The following is a 13,919-nucleotide window of genomic DNA, read 5'->3' as shown; positions in this document are numbered from 1 at the left end:
TAAGGTTTCATTTTTTCTATTATTATAATAATTATAATTATTAATAAAATTAATAAATATTTATTTTTTTAAATTACATATTTTTATTATTTTTATTATTTATAAATATAGTTACTCTTGTATCATTTTTAATTATTTGTTAAAATATATATTTACTGTTTATTGATATTTGTTTATTCTGTTTATTCGTTTATATAAAATGATTTTTTTTTTTTTTTTTGGTTTTTTATATAATCGGTTAGAGTTATTTTTTTTTATTTTTTTTTTAATACACAAAAAATATTTTTATTTATAATTTTTTTAATTTTATTTTAATTTATTTATTTTATACAATTAAATTCTATATTTATACCAGGTTCCCGAACCCATAAAATAGAATAATAATGAAATTTCTTTGATTTCTAAAAATGAAATAAATAAATATTTAAAATATATATTTTTTTATTTTTTTTATTTTTTTTATTTTTTTTTATTTTTTTTTATTTTTTTTTTATTTTTTTTTTTTTATTTATAATTCTAAATTAATTATTTTATGGTGTTATCAATTATGTTAATATCTAATTTTAAAATACCATATATTGCCTTTTTCCTTTTTAAAAAAAAATAAAATACACAGATTAAACAAAAATAAAAATAAAAAAAATAAAAAAAATAATAATATTTATAAAAAAAATAATTAACAATATTTTTTGTAATTTTTGGTACTAAATTAGATTTAAATTCTTTTTACATATCTTAATATGAGAATATATGGTAAAATAATCTAAAAATAAAACCCCACTTTAATTTTTTCATTTTTTTTGTATACCCACCAAGTAATATTTTTTTTGTCGTTAAATTTAAAAGTAGTAGTATAACTAATACTACCAAAAAAACATGTAAAAAAGTATGGTTTCTATGTCAATGTTAATATTTTTTTTTATATATATTTTTTTGTATTTTTATTTTTTTATTTATAATAATATTATTAATTGAAATATAATATGATTATCTAGATATAATTATAAGATAAAGAGATATTTTATTTATATATACTATTTATTATTTGGGATATTAATTGAGTTTAATGAATTAAAACAAGATCAGCAGCATGTGGATAATAAATAAATTCCCCATCTTTAGTAATGTGGTGTGGATGGTATGGGTGGTGTCCATGGTGTGGATGACGACCGTGTGGGTGACCGTGTGGGTGACCATGTGGACGACGATGATGTGGGTGTGGACGATGGTGTCTATTGTGATGGTTATTATTATTAATGTCAAGATTTTTGTGAATTCCAAATGTTTGTTCTTGTGGCTCATCTTGGTTGGTTACATCATCAGTTTCTTCAAATTGTTCATCTTCTTGATTGGCAAAGAACGATAGTTCATCATCATCATCGAATTGAGTTGGTTGGAATACTTCATCGGATGGGGTTACACCATAACATTCTTGTGGTAATTGAATCTTTGTTAAGTTGGGTTTGCCTTCATAACGGTAGAAATTCATTAATGAAAAACCTAATTCATTTTTATCTGCATTTCCAATATTTGATGACAATGGTGCACATGAGCCTTTTCTAATTAAAGAGCATTGTCTAGTCATATTATATCCTGTCATATTATTATTTTTCATTATAATAACATCTACTTCTACATCACCTAATACTGTGGAGCCTACTTTTTTTACTTTTGGCCACTCCTTTGGGAATGGATATTGAAGAGGCATAGCATAGCATGTTGATGAACCATTCATTATAACATATTGTGTAGACTAATGTAAATAATAATTAAAAAATTGTTTATTTTATTTATGAAATACAGATAAATGAATTAAAAACTTACATTTTCACCATAGGTATATAATCTTCCTGCAAATACAAGACTACTACCATCTTCTTTTTTAGCAACAACTCCAAAATGTACATACATCATTTGTTTTTTTAGACTAACATCAATTACACCACCTTCATAAAAAGAGGCTGGTATAATTCCTTTTGGTGTTGGATAGTAAGTATTAAAACTAGAAAGAGCAAATTCTAAAATTTTTAAAATAAATTTTTTTTTTAATATATTTTTTTAAAAATAAATAGATTACTTTAATAATACATACCTGTATTATAACCGTCAAATCCTTTGTGCCAGCAATGATGGTGTTCAAAACCTTCATCGGTTGTATATGCGCTGTCATCTATTGTTTCAAAATGTGAGAATGCATCTCCTCTTAAAAGCAATAGAGAAAAACAAATAATAAATACTATTAAATATTTCATTTTTTTTATTATAATTTATATTATAATATATTTATAACAAAATATAATGAATAAAATGAATTTATAATTTTTTTTTTATGATAATAAATAATAAATAAATAAAAACAAAAAAATTAAATTAAAATAAAATTAAATTGAAAATAAAAAAAATAATTTTCTAATAATAACAGATTTACTATTTTTAATAATAATAACACACATACCCACACAACAAAAACAGATCCAATACTATCAAATAGTCAAAAAACATATGATATTATAACCCCCAAACATGCACCAAAAAAAAAAAATAAAAAAAAATAAAAAAAATAAAACACTAAAACCTTTTTTAGGATATATAAATTTATTTAATTTAAATTACTTTTATTTATGATCATAGATACAGGTGTGTTGTTAATTCTATTTCCCTTTATATTTAAATAATAATTAAAATAATAAAAAATAAAAAATAAAAAATAAAAAATAAAAAATAAAAAATAAAAAATAAAAAATAAAAAATAAAAAATAAAAGGTGGTTATATTGGTGTGTTTCTAATTTTTATGTGTTTTGGTGGTTGTATTATTTAATAAATAAATAAGTTTGAAAACATCATAAATAAAATTGGAAAAAATTAAATTCACCACCAGGGTGATTGTAAATCTTTTTTTATTGATACTATTATTAATATTATTTCTAATAATTTAATTTTAATTTGACAGTAATTTTTTTTTAGTTTGACAGTAAATTGTAAAAAGTAATAAATAAATAAATAAAAAAAATAAAAAAAATAAAAAAAATAAAAAAATAAAAAAATTATTAAATATTATAGAAAAAATGTGAGGGAGTTTTTGTAATAATCTTCAAGTACTTCTATATATATGATACTAAAGATTAAACATATAAATTATAAACCTTCATACCTAAAACTAGCTATCGAATAAATTAAACTAAATATAATTATTAAAAAAACCTTGTATAAAACTATTAATTAAGCATAATAAGAATCAACTAAAATAATAAAGAGAGAAACACTCAATAATATTTTTAAACCTTTAAATAAGATTACACTTTTTTTTTTTTTTTTTTTTTTTTATTATGCTTAATTATAAAATTATTATGAGAAAAGCTTGCTCGGTTTTTACCGACATAAAAATTTGTAATTTTTTCGAACGTTATTAATTATTAATAATATGTTAGTATCCGAGATATCTAACAGTTTTTTAAATATTTATTAATTTTTTATATATTTATTTTTAAAAGATAATCTATATAAGAGTCGATATCATCCCCTTGTGATTCTATTTTTAATTTTAGGGTTTTAATTTCTAAAGAACTGTTTCTATTTTTTAAAAGATATGCATTGATTAATTCTAAAGTTAAATCTGCTCCTGAAAATCTTGTTATTGACTTTTTTTCATTGAATTGTTTAATTGGTTTTATAATTGTTTGTAAAAATTTCTTTCCCACTGAATTGCTCTCCAATAAAAATGAAATAAATTTTTTATAATAATTATCTTGGTGAATTTTGAGAATCAATAGAGTTTCTAAATAAAATTCTATTTTTATTGGATCAAAGTAGCAAAATGGTGAGGAAAAAGTGTAAAGCATGTCGTTTGTAAGTGTACATAAAATTTTATTATCTGCTGCATAAGCATAAAAATCAGTCGAATCGGTTTTGAGGATGCTAAGATATATTTCTTTTACTATATTTTCACGATGTGTTGGTGTTAAACTGAGTAATATTAATACTGATTTGTATTCTTTGTACCTTGCTAAGAAGTTTACATAACCTGAAATGAAGTCGTCATTGCAAAATGGTTTTCGATTGAAGAGCCTAAGAAAGAAAATTCTTTCAATTTCTCTTTCCAAATTGAAATTGTCATAGTCTATTTCTAATAATTCTTTTAAATTGCCATTAATAAATCCATCTGTTATTATATTGATATCATCATTACTATTGTTGTTTTCTTCATGTTTATAATTTTTGGTAATAAAGAAACTGCCTATCGTATTATATAAACCATGTAAATATGTTTGTAGTTGTTGTTGTTGTTGCTGTTGTTGTTGTTGTTGTTGTTGTTGTTGTTGTTGTTGCTGTGAATGATTAAAGCTATATTTATTTTTTATTTTATATTTAATTATTTGAATTAATTGAGGTGTAATTTTATTCTCTTCAGTTTTATTATTGTCATATTTTATAAGTTGATTTACCAGTTTTAAAGCAAGCATTAACTCTTCTGATTTATAATAAATGGCATGAGAATGAAGACCCAGTTTAGTCAAGTTTAATTTGAATTTAAAATCTGCTCTGCTATAATTTGAATAATCATATGATGAAAATGAGAATAAAAGAGGTGAACCCATTTTGTGAAGTCTTTTGTAATTTTTATAGTCAAGTTTTAAAAGATTTCTGTAAAACCCATCATAGACACCACTATAGAGAGTCGGTACACAATAGTTTAGTTCGTCCAAAAGGTACTCAACCTTTCTATTTGGATTGTTACTTTTAATTGCCCAAAACAATAGATTTTTTTCGCATTGATAAAAGTCCACTCCTATTTTATTTAAAAATCTTAAAACTTCTACAGAGCTTTTTTGGAAAGCGGCCATAATTAGAGGTTTATTGAAAAATATAAAAAATGGTGATTTGACATTGGCTTGATATCCTTGATCGGCAGGGGTAATATCTCTATGACCATAGCTTGGTTTAAAGGTTGGGTCCTCTGCTCTTTCTTTTTGGATTCTGTTATAGTACTGTCTTTCTGTTTCTATATTTTCTTTATGATCATTGTAAATGAGCTCTAATAGGGTTAAAAAATTATAATGAACCAATGATTCGAATAGGTCAAACTTGTCAATATCTTTTAAAAAGGTTTTTTTATTTTTACTTTTATAAAAATAATTATTTAAATTGTAAAACTCTTCTTGTTCTTTTTTTGTTATTTTTGATGCTTCAATAAATGATGAAAATTGATCAAAACTAAACTCTGGGGAAATACCAATAAAATTAATTGTTTTAGCCTTTAACCTATCTCTGAAAACATTGCCTAGTTTAAATTCAATAATCTTTGAAAATGGTATTGTATCTAGTTGATAGAAAGATGACTTGAATCTTTCTTTTAATGCTTTTTTATCATTTACAGCAGTTTTAGGAAAAAGTTTTAAAAGATTTTTTAAAAAATGATTAAAATTTAGCTTTTTGACATATTTAAATATTCGAGTTGATAAATAAATATTTGAAAAAACTTTTTTATATAAATTATAAATTATTAAATTATTGCTGTCATTATTATTATCCATTATATTTAAATAATTAAAAATTAAAAAAAATAAAAAATAAATTAAAAAATAATAAATTTAAAAAAATAAAATAAAAAAAAATAAAACAAAAAAAAAAATAAAAAGATATTAATTTTTTATTATAAAAAAATTCATATAAAATATCTTTTTAAAAGGAAATTTATTTATTTAAGTTTTTTTTTTTATTTTAGTATTTTTTTATAATTATGGTGTTTAGATAATGTTATTTATTTTATTAAATAAATAATATTTAGTGTGGGGTGGGGGTTTCTATTTTTTTTTTTTTTTTTTTTTTTTTTTTTTTTTTTTTTTTTTTTTTTTGGGAAAACATATGATTAATTTTCAAAACTATATATAATAGGGTAAAAGGAAAGTTTTTTAAAAATAATAATGAAAAAGGAAAAACCAAAAAGTATTCCCACAGCTATTATATTTTTTATTACAGTATGGTTATTTTGTTTAGTGGGTATTACCTTTATTATAAAAAATATTATATTCTGGGCTTGCTAATTAAATTTCATATGTTTTTTTTTATATTTAGATTTATAAAATTTTTATGGTATTTTATGTACTCAAACCATTGCTATCATACCATAAACTAATATATTTTGATAGTAATAATGATGGCTATATTAAAGTTTTTTTTATATTAACTCTTTTAATTTCATGTATTACTATATTTTATCATTTGGTGTTTATTTTACATTTAATAGAAGCATTTGTAAAAAAAAATATAAATGTAGAAACATTATTAATTAGAATGGTAATTATATTTTCTATATTGGATTGTTTTTTACTATTTTTAGATGTAAAAATGCTCCTCTATGAAAATAACAATGGTACAAAAATCATAGAATCTATTGATCCTGTCCAATGGAATAATCATATACAAAACCAAAGTCAAAATCAAAACAATTCATTTTACAATTTAAAAAATATTCAAAAGTATCAATCAATTTTAGGTTGTTGTGGTTATTCCGAGCCGTATAAAGATTGTATGGATGATCCAAACCCCTCTCTAAAACTATGCAAAACCGTACTAAAGTCGTCTCTATCAAACCAACCAATCTATATTTCCAATACAATTGGCATTGGTATTTCAATTTTAAATTATTTTATATTATTAATATATAAAATAGTTAAATCTACATCCAAATCCACTGATCCTATAACTATCAAACTTATGAGTGATTAAAAAAAATAATAAAAAACTTTTAATACAATCCCTATATTTCTTATTTTAATTTATTCAAGGTTATAATATAAATTTTTTTTTTTTTTTTTTTTTTTAAAAAGATAATTAAAAGCAAATGCTTTAAATTAATCAGTAAAATGTTTTAAATTAATTAAAAGTAAATATAATATAAAACAAATACTATAATTGTGCCTTATAATTTGATATTAATATCACCAAGAAGATCAAATTGAATTAAAAATCAAGGTATCAAATTCCAACCCCAGATTATTGTTTTTGATGATATATTTCAATACCATCGGTTTTTTTATTTTTTTGTTTTTTTGTTTTTTTTTTTTTTATTTTTCTTCTTTCTATATCTCTATAGTTCAAAGATTTTGATATTATATTTCTATAATATTATTTGTTAGTTCATTGTAATAATGTATTGCGGAGTATCAATAGGTTTGGGGTTGGATGGCCTTGATTCAATATATCAATGATAATTTAATTTTTAAAAGGATAGAGTGAATATTATTAAATATAGTTATGGGTATTTAAATTTTGATTTATTAAAATTTCTCAAAATTTATAAATATGATTTAATAAAATTTCTAAAATATTTCCCAAAAAAAAAAAATAGTTTTAAAAAAATTATAATTTTATAAAATTATTTACAAAATTAAAAAACAAGAAAAAAATAAAGATATTAAATAAAATTTCGATTTATATTATATTTGGTTATTCCATGTGGGGGTGTGGTGTAAAAATGAAAAAATTAAAAATTTTTCTTTTTTTTTTTTGGGTTGAAAAAAATAAAAATAATTAAATTTATCTCCTCTTCTCTTTATATTTTTTATTATAAATGTTTAAAAATAAATAAATGAATGAAGATGAAATACCCTTTATTATTGAAAATGATAATTCATCTTTATCTTTAAAAAAACCGCCAAGATCTGTTGGACTAATAGGACTAATATCAATTGGCTATCTTCTTACTTCGAGTGGTCCATATGGCATAGAACTGGTCTCAAGCTGTGGAAGCTATGTTTATGTTTTATTGACTTTCTTATTATTGCCAATTGTATGGAGTATACCAACCTCTTTAATTACTGCTGAACTAAGTTTAATGGTTAATGATGTTGGCGGTTGTTCTTTGGTATGTAGATTTCTTATTATATTTAAAATAACGTTGTAATTCGTGTAAAACCATCTAACTAATATCTATATAGTGGGCAGAAAAAGCATTTGGTGAAGATTTTAGCTTTTTTGTTGGTATTTTGTCATGGTTTTCTGCAACAGTAGATCTATCACTATACGCTCCTATCTTTGTGCACTATCTATCCAATATTTTTATTGATACCAAATATGAAAACTATACTTGGTGTGGGAAACTATCTGAATGCTATTGGTGTACTTTTTTAATATCTATAGTTTTAATTATTATTGTGGTTGCTATTAATATATGGGGCACTGAAAAGGTTGGTTATTTTGGTGCGATCTTTTCAATTGTTTTATTAATCCCATTTGTAATATTTGTTTGCATTGGTATTGGTAAAGTCCAATTAGGTGAAATATTATCGATTAATGGTACCTATAGATCTATATGATATTATAATTATTTTAGAAAAATATTAATAATTATTTATTTTAATAGGTGGTATTAAAAATATTGGTGGTGTAAAATGGAACATACTAATAATTACAGTTTTATGGTCGATAAGTGGTTATGACCAATTGGGGCAATTAGCAGGTGAGATTAAAAGTGCAAAAAGAAACTATCCCATTGGTGTATTTGCAATTATTATCATCTCAACTATATTCTATATATTACCGTTGATTGTGGGCATGCAATTCGAAAGAGACCCTGATAAATGGTACACTGGTGAATTCTCCAACTTGGCTGTATTAGTTGGTGGAAAATGGCTTGAAATACTGATGAGTATTGGGGGTATGGCATCTGCAATAGGTGGGTTCTTATGCAGCCTAAAAGCAACCAGTAATAATTTCTACAGTATCTCTGAAAGAGGATTAATACCAAAATTCTTTTCGAAACTACTACCTAAACGAAGAACACCATACATTGCTATCCTTTTCAATGCCGCTATAGTATCTTTGTTTATTTCTCTGCCTTTTGAATCTATTCTAAATTTAGACATGGCCATCTACAGCATAGTAATAGCAATAGAGTGCGTTGTCTATATCAAACTGTACCTATACAATCCAAACTACCACAGACCCTACAAAGCAATTCCAAACAAATGGTTTCTCCCATACCTGGCCTCTCCAATCATTCTTACTATAACGATTTTTATTTTTTTACCTCTAACTATTCAATGGAATACTATTGTTTTTATTACCATAATTATATTATTAGTATTTTTTAGATATTATTATAAAAAATACAAAAATAACCAAAAAGATAATAATAATAATAACCAATTTATTAATGATCCAAATTACCTAATTATTGACAGATAGTGTATGTGTAATATATTAACTTAAAAATAAAATACTTACCCATTTCTTTGAACCATCCAACCAGAATCATTTCCTCTGGTCACAAATAAATAAATGGAAAAACCTATATTTTCAAAAAAAAAAAATTTTAAAAATATAATAATTTAATAATTTAATATTTTATTTTTTTTAAATTTTTATTTTTTTTAATTTTTTAATTTTTTTTTTTTTTTTATTTAATTTTTTTTTTTCTTTTTTTTTTATTATTTTTTAAATTAATTAATATTTTAACACACATAAACAAACAAATAAATATTTTTCAAATATTTTTTTTTTATATAGCATTACAAATATCCACACTAAAATAAAAATTTTTTACATAATATAAATATAATAAACTATACGCACAGTTTTTTTCATATATTTTTAATTACAAACCATATTTTTTAATTAATCAGTTTAAATAAACCAAATTTCATAAAATACATAAAATGGTCGCCACAAGTTTTAAAAGTGAAACTCCTTTTGGTATGTTTTTTTCTTCAATAACTACATATTAAAAGTAAAACTCATACTAATTCATTATTATTATCCACAGAAAAGAGAAAAGAGATTTCAGATAGAATAAAGAGTAAATATGCAGATAGAATTCCAGTTATTGTAGAAAAAGCACCAAAATCAGATGCCCCAGACTTGGATAAAAAGAAATATTTAGTACCAAATGATATTACTATCGGAAAAGTATGTTATTTTTTTATGTTTATTTTTTCAAATAATTTTAAAAAGACAACACACTAACCAATCAACTCTTTTTATAGTTTATATATGAATTACGTAAAAATACAGCTAGTAAAGTGAACGCAGAAAAAGCAATTTATTTATTTATCAATAATACTATTCCACCTACTGCAGCTTTAATGTCACAAATTTACGAACGTTATAAAGATGAAGATGGTTTTTTATATATAACATATAGTGGTGAAAATACTTTTGGTTTTAATTAATATAAAAATTATAATAAATAATAGCTAACAGAAACCACAATCACATAATAGTAATACAATATTTAATTTACATATCAATATCATCTATATCTAATTGATATATATCGTATATCACCACCTTTTCACATAGAACCAAAAAATTAACAAATCTTTAGAACAACAATATATATTTTTTTTTTAATGTAATATATTTCCAAAATAATAAAAAAGAAATAAACTATTATCACACAAAAATATCTTTTGTTATTATTTTTATTTTTAAAATTTCTTTTTTTTTTCGTATTTTATTTTTTAAAAAAAAAAATTGGAATTGAAATCGTCATATATTTGCTTTTGTGTCGTTGAACATTTATTATAATATCTATCTGATTTTTTTTCTTTTTTTTTTCAAATTTAAATTTGAAAAAATAAAAAAAAAAATCATTTTGAAATATCAGACCCATACACAAAACGAAAGGAAATAAAAAAAATGAATAAATTATTATTATTGGTATTGATATTTGGTTTTTTATCTGTATATGCTGTATGTATAAAAAATACATGTTTTTTTTAATTTAAATATTTTAGTGATCTAATTTTTTTTTAAATAGTCAGAGGAACCAACATTATTTTCATTCTTTAGCTCTCCCATCAATACTTTATCATATGTCACATTTAACAGATTTTCATTGGAGGATGGTAGTTTAAACGTTACTTTATATTCAAGATATCAATATATTGAAAAGTTCATGGGAACCTATGCCTATGATGGTATAAATAATTTTTATTATGGTGTAAGTTGCTTTAATCTTTTTTTTTTTTTCAAAATTTTAATTTTTTTAATTTTACTTTTTGTAGGTTTATGATCAAGGAATGTAGGTATTTTATTTTTTTTGGTTTTTAATTTAATTAAATATTTATAAAATTAAAATTTTTATAAAATAGTTATTATGATGGTACATTCAGTGATCTTGACCAAGGTGAATTAATTGTAGATTATATTAATTATGGTTTGTTTTAAAAAAAGAAAAAGAAAAATATATTAAATAACACATATTAACTGAAATTATTTCTTTATTTTATTTTTTTTTTAGAAAATTGTCACCCAGCTATTACAGATTTTACTATTCATCCAATCAGTTATGACCCATCTATCAACTATAGATTCTATGTTGGTTGGTCCAAGAAAACCAATGAAATGCTAGTTATAGGTTTTGATACATGTTGTTATAATTATTTCTTTTATTACAATGTCACAAAATACCCAGTTGCAACTAAATACCAAAACAGTTTGGTTCATACATACGACCCAATCGAAAAAAATATATATATAAACTACATTGATCCAACCACTAACCAACGTAATTTATTAGTACAACCAGTTCTTTCATCAGGAGAAGAAGCTTTTGAAGAATATGTTTTCCAAAATGATTTGGTTCCAGTAGAAAATAAAGTTTATTTAATGCAAACTTCAGTTGGACCAACTACAAACAATATTTATATGATCGAAGTAACTAATTCCACTGGATCAAGTACCGAAGGCAGCAGTAGCAGCAGTACCCCAGGCAGCAGCAAAATCAATTTCTACTCGGTTTCATTTGCAAATAATCAAGCTACCAACAAATTACTTTTAACCTTAGACAATAGTGCCGGTGCTATCGATGATGGTATTCCATTTGCCTACGTTAACAATACAGATCCATTCTTCTTTATTGTTTCTAAACCACAATCACCAGACCAATACCTCATCACCAAAATCGATTTAAATTCATTTGAAACACTTAATTCTGTTACTGCAGATATCGAAGATAAAAATAATTATGGTTTATATTACCATTAAAAAAAAAAACAATAAAGAAAAAGCTTTAATAAAATAATAAAAAAAAGTTTAATATTATTTGTTTGTTCTTTTTTCTTATAAAAAATTAAATTTTTTCAGAACTGTTTAAACAGTTATAAAAAACAAAATAATTGTTTTTTTAATTCTATGAAATTATAAATTTTAATAAAAAAAAAAAAAAAAAATTTTTTTTTTTAAAAATTAATATTATTTTTTTTTTTTTTTTAATTTTGTCATTTATCAAATTCTTTATTTATGTGTATTCATGAATGATGAAATACCTTTTCCACATTTAATTCCTTTAAATACCAAATTAAATGAATATAAAGGATTTATAAATGTTTTGGGGAAAGAATATCCTGTGGAAATTAGGACAATAGAAAACGATAATAAAAGCAACAATAACAATAACAATAATAATAAAAATAATACAAATAATGGTATATTCTTTGAAGAATTAGAGTTCAATTGCACAAAAGAACTATACGATATATTACATCCTTATTCACAAACAATTAAAAATGTAAGTTTACTTTAAACAAAACAATAAACTTTATAATTTATAATGTACTAATAAATTTTTTTTTTTCAAAATAGAGATTTTTGCAATGTAAAAATTTAAATCAATTTTTATATGAATTAAAAGATATTATCGACAGATTATCAAAACAAACATCAACAATAGGAAAGGCACCAATTATAGTCTCAAATAAACCATCACTACCAATTAATGTATTATATTTGGTTTTAAAGGAATTGGATGATATAGGGTGGGATAAAATTGTAGAGATTGATAAAAATACATTTTCAACATTTGAAATATTATTATTAGATATAAAAAACAGAGAATATTCAATAGAGTTTGCAATTAATGAAAATTATCCAAGCCAGTTACCATTAATTAGATGTGATTTACCCATTGACAATTTAGAATTGGTGAATAGAATACAAAATCACAATCAACAATTACTATTGGAAGAAAAGCATAAACAAAAACAGGATGAAATCAAAAATAAATATTCAATCATAAATATATTGAAACTAATCGAAATAATGATCAATGAGTATCAAGAGTTCTTTGATGTTATGGATGATATCGACTCAAATTCATGGGTTTTGGAACCAGAGAACCCTAAAAGATCATCAACCTACCGTAGAATTGCTTTAGGCAATGGCTGTTCATTATGTTTCGAAGTATCGCCACAACAACCAAGATCATTTCCATCTAACCACAATTTCCTCGGTCCTGCTAAAAAAGTCTCAAATTTAAAGAATTTATTAAATCAAAATTTAAACGAATGGAGAGCTCAAAAAGAAGATAACAGGTCACCGGTTGATAATTTTCAAACTATTTTAAATTTAGAATTTCCATTAAAACAAAATACTAAAATTGAAGAGATTGTTATCGAGTGTGCAATTTGTTATACCCATAGATTTTTCCACGCTCCAACGGATGATCAAGATATAAAAGATACAGGTAACTACTCGTTACCAGATATAGTTTGTAATAATTTAAAGTGTCAAAAGCATTTTCATCATACTTGCATATACGAATGGTTAAAAGCGTTACCCAATCCAAGATACTCATTTTCTACAATTTTTGGTAAATGTCCATATTGTTCTGATCCAATTTCCGTAACAGCCCAACAACAACCACAACAGCCTCATTAACCATCGTTAATTAAAATTTAAATATAAAAATAAAAAAAAAGGTTTTGTATTAAAGTTATTTTTATCATAAAGTTATTTTACTTTTATTTAATTATTTTGTTGTTTATTTTGAAAGATTAATTCGTAAATAAGTTTTTTGAAATGGGATTCAATGTTAAATTCTAAACAGTGAGCGATTGAATCTTGATACCACCATTTATTAAATTGATCATGGGGAGCTTGGGAACGAGTAGAAAAATTTATAGTAAAAAATTGAGCC

The 13,919-nt window shown here is 22.7% G+C and overlaps 7 protein-coding genes across 7 annotated transcripts; 5 read left to right on the top strand and 2 right to left on the bottom strand.

The window, feature by feature from the left end:
* Positions 1–921: 921 nt before the first annotated feature.
* DICPUDRAFT_91843 (uncharacterized protein) lies at positions 922–2,304 on the bottom strand. The gene is made up of 3 exons (XM_003287030.1): positions 2,093–2,304; positions 1,825–2,018; positions 922–1,753 (listed from the first exon to the last, which is right to left on the bottom strand). The coding sequence occupies exons 1-3, from the start codon at positions 2,250–2,252 to the stop codon at positions 1,064–1,066; spliced, it is 1,044 nt and encodes a 347-aa protein (XP_003287078.1). The 5' UTR covers positions 2,253–2,304; the 3' UTR covers positions 922–1,063.
* Positions 2,305–3,471: 1,167 nt separating this feature from the next.
* DICPUDRAFT_151148 (uncharacterized protein) lies at positions 3,472–5,532 on the bottom strand (the record flags this gene model as incomplete). The annotated part of the gene is made up of 2 exons (XM_003287029.1): positions 3,472–4,326; positions 4,444–5,532. The coding sequence occupies 2 exons, from the start codon at positions 5,530–5,532 to the stop codon at positions 3,472–3,474; spliced, it is 1,944 nt and encodes a 647-aa protein (XP_003287077.1).
* A 541-nt stretch (positions 5,533–6,073) lies between these two features.
* DICPUDRAFT_91841 (uncharacterized protein) lies at positions 6,074–6,774 on the top strand. The gene has a single exon (XM_003287043.1). The coding sequence runs from the start codon at positions 6,089–6,091 to the stop codon at positions 6,725–6,727; it is 639 nt and encodes a 212-aa protein (XP_003287091.1). The 5' UTR covers positions 6,074–6,088; the 3' UTR covers positions 6,728–6,774.
* An 842-nt stretch (positions 6,775–7,616) lies between these two features.
* On the top strand, positions 7,617–9,097 carry DICPUDRAFT_6826 (uncharacterized protein; the record flags this gene model as incomplete). The annotated part of the gene is made up of 3 exons (XM_003287042.1): positions 7,617–7,865; positions 7,939–8,296; positions 8,364–9,097. Coding segments are annotated over 3 exons (1,341 nt in total), but the record flags the coding sequence as incomplete, so codon positions are not given.
* A 560-nt stretch (positions 9,098–9,657) lies between these two features.
* DICPUDRAFT_77947 (uncharacterized protein) lies at positions 9,658–10,170 on the top strand (the record flags this gene model as incomplete). Its single annotated transcript, XM_003287041.1, has 3 exons — positions 9,658–9,694; positions 9,765–9,907; positions 9,985–10,170. 3 exons carry the CDS (start codon positions 9,658–9,660, stop codon positions 10,168–10,170), a joined length of 366 nt encoding a protein of 121 aa, XP_003287089.1.
* A 599-nt stretch (positions 10,171–10,769) lies between these two features.
* On the top strand, positions 10,770–11,989 carry DICPUDRAFT_31920 (uncharacterized protein; the record flags this gene model as incomplete). Its single annotated transcript, XM_003287040.1, has 5 exons — positions 10,770–10,943; positions 11,008–11,024; positions 11,095–11,159; positions 11,244–11,681; positions 11,715–11,989. Coding segments are annotated over 5 exons (969 nt in total), but the record flags the coding sequence as incomplete, so codon positions are not given.
* Positions 11,990–12,254: 265 nt separating this feature from the next.
* On the top strand, positions 12,255–13,660 carry DICPUDRAFT_151143 (uncharacterized protein; the record flags this gene model as incomplete). The annotated part of the gene is made up of 2 exons (XM_003287039.1): positions 12,255–12,512; positions 12,587–13,660. The coding sequence occupies 2 exons, from the start codon at positions 12,255–12,257 to the stop codon at positions 13,658–13,660; spliced, it is 1,332 nt and encodes a 443-aa protein (XP_003287087.1).
* Between the last annotated feature and the right edge of the window lie 259 nt (positions 13,661–13,919).

This window comes from Dictyostelium purpureum, assembly GCF_000190715.1.
Source record: "Dictyostelium purpureum unplaced genomic scaffold DICPUscaffold_88, whole genome shotgun sequence".
In the NCBI taxonomy this organism is placed as follows: domain Eukaryota; phylum Evosea; class Eumycetozoa; order Dictyosteliales; family Dictyosteliaceae; genus Dictyostelium; species Dictyostelium purpureum.
Note: the sequence above shows the minus strand (reverse complement) of the source record. Positions and strands in the feature narration are given on the sequence as shown.

Coding starts and splice junctions, on each gene's coding strand:
- DICPUDRAFT_91843 (XM_003287030.1), bottom strand. CDS start 2,252: ATGAAATATTTAATAGTATTTATTATTTGTTTTTCTCTATTGCTTTTA. Junction 2,019..2,092: donor ATTTGACGGTTATAATACAG/GTATGTATTATT, acceptor TAAAAATTTTAG/AATTTGCTCTTTCTAGTTTT. Junction 1,754..1,824: donor TATATACCTATGGTGAAAAT/GTAAGTTTTTAA, acceptor TATTTACATTAG/TCTACACAATATGTTATAAT.
- DICPUDRAFT_91841 (XM_003287043.1), top strand. CDS start 6,089: ATGGTATTTTATGTACTCAAACCATTGCTATCATACCATAAACTAATA.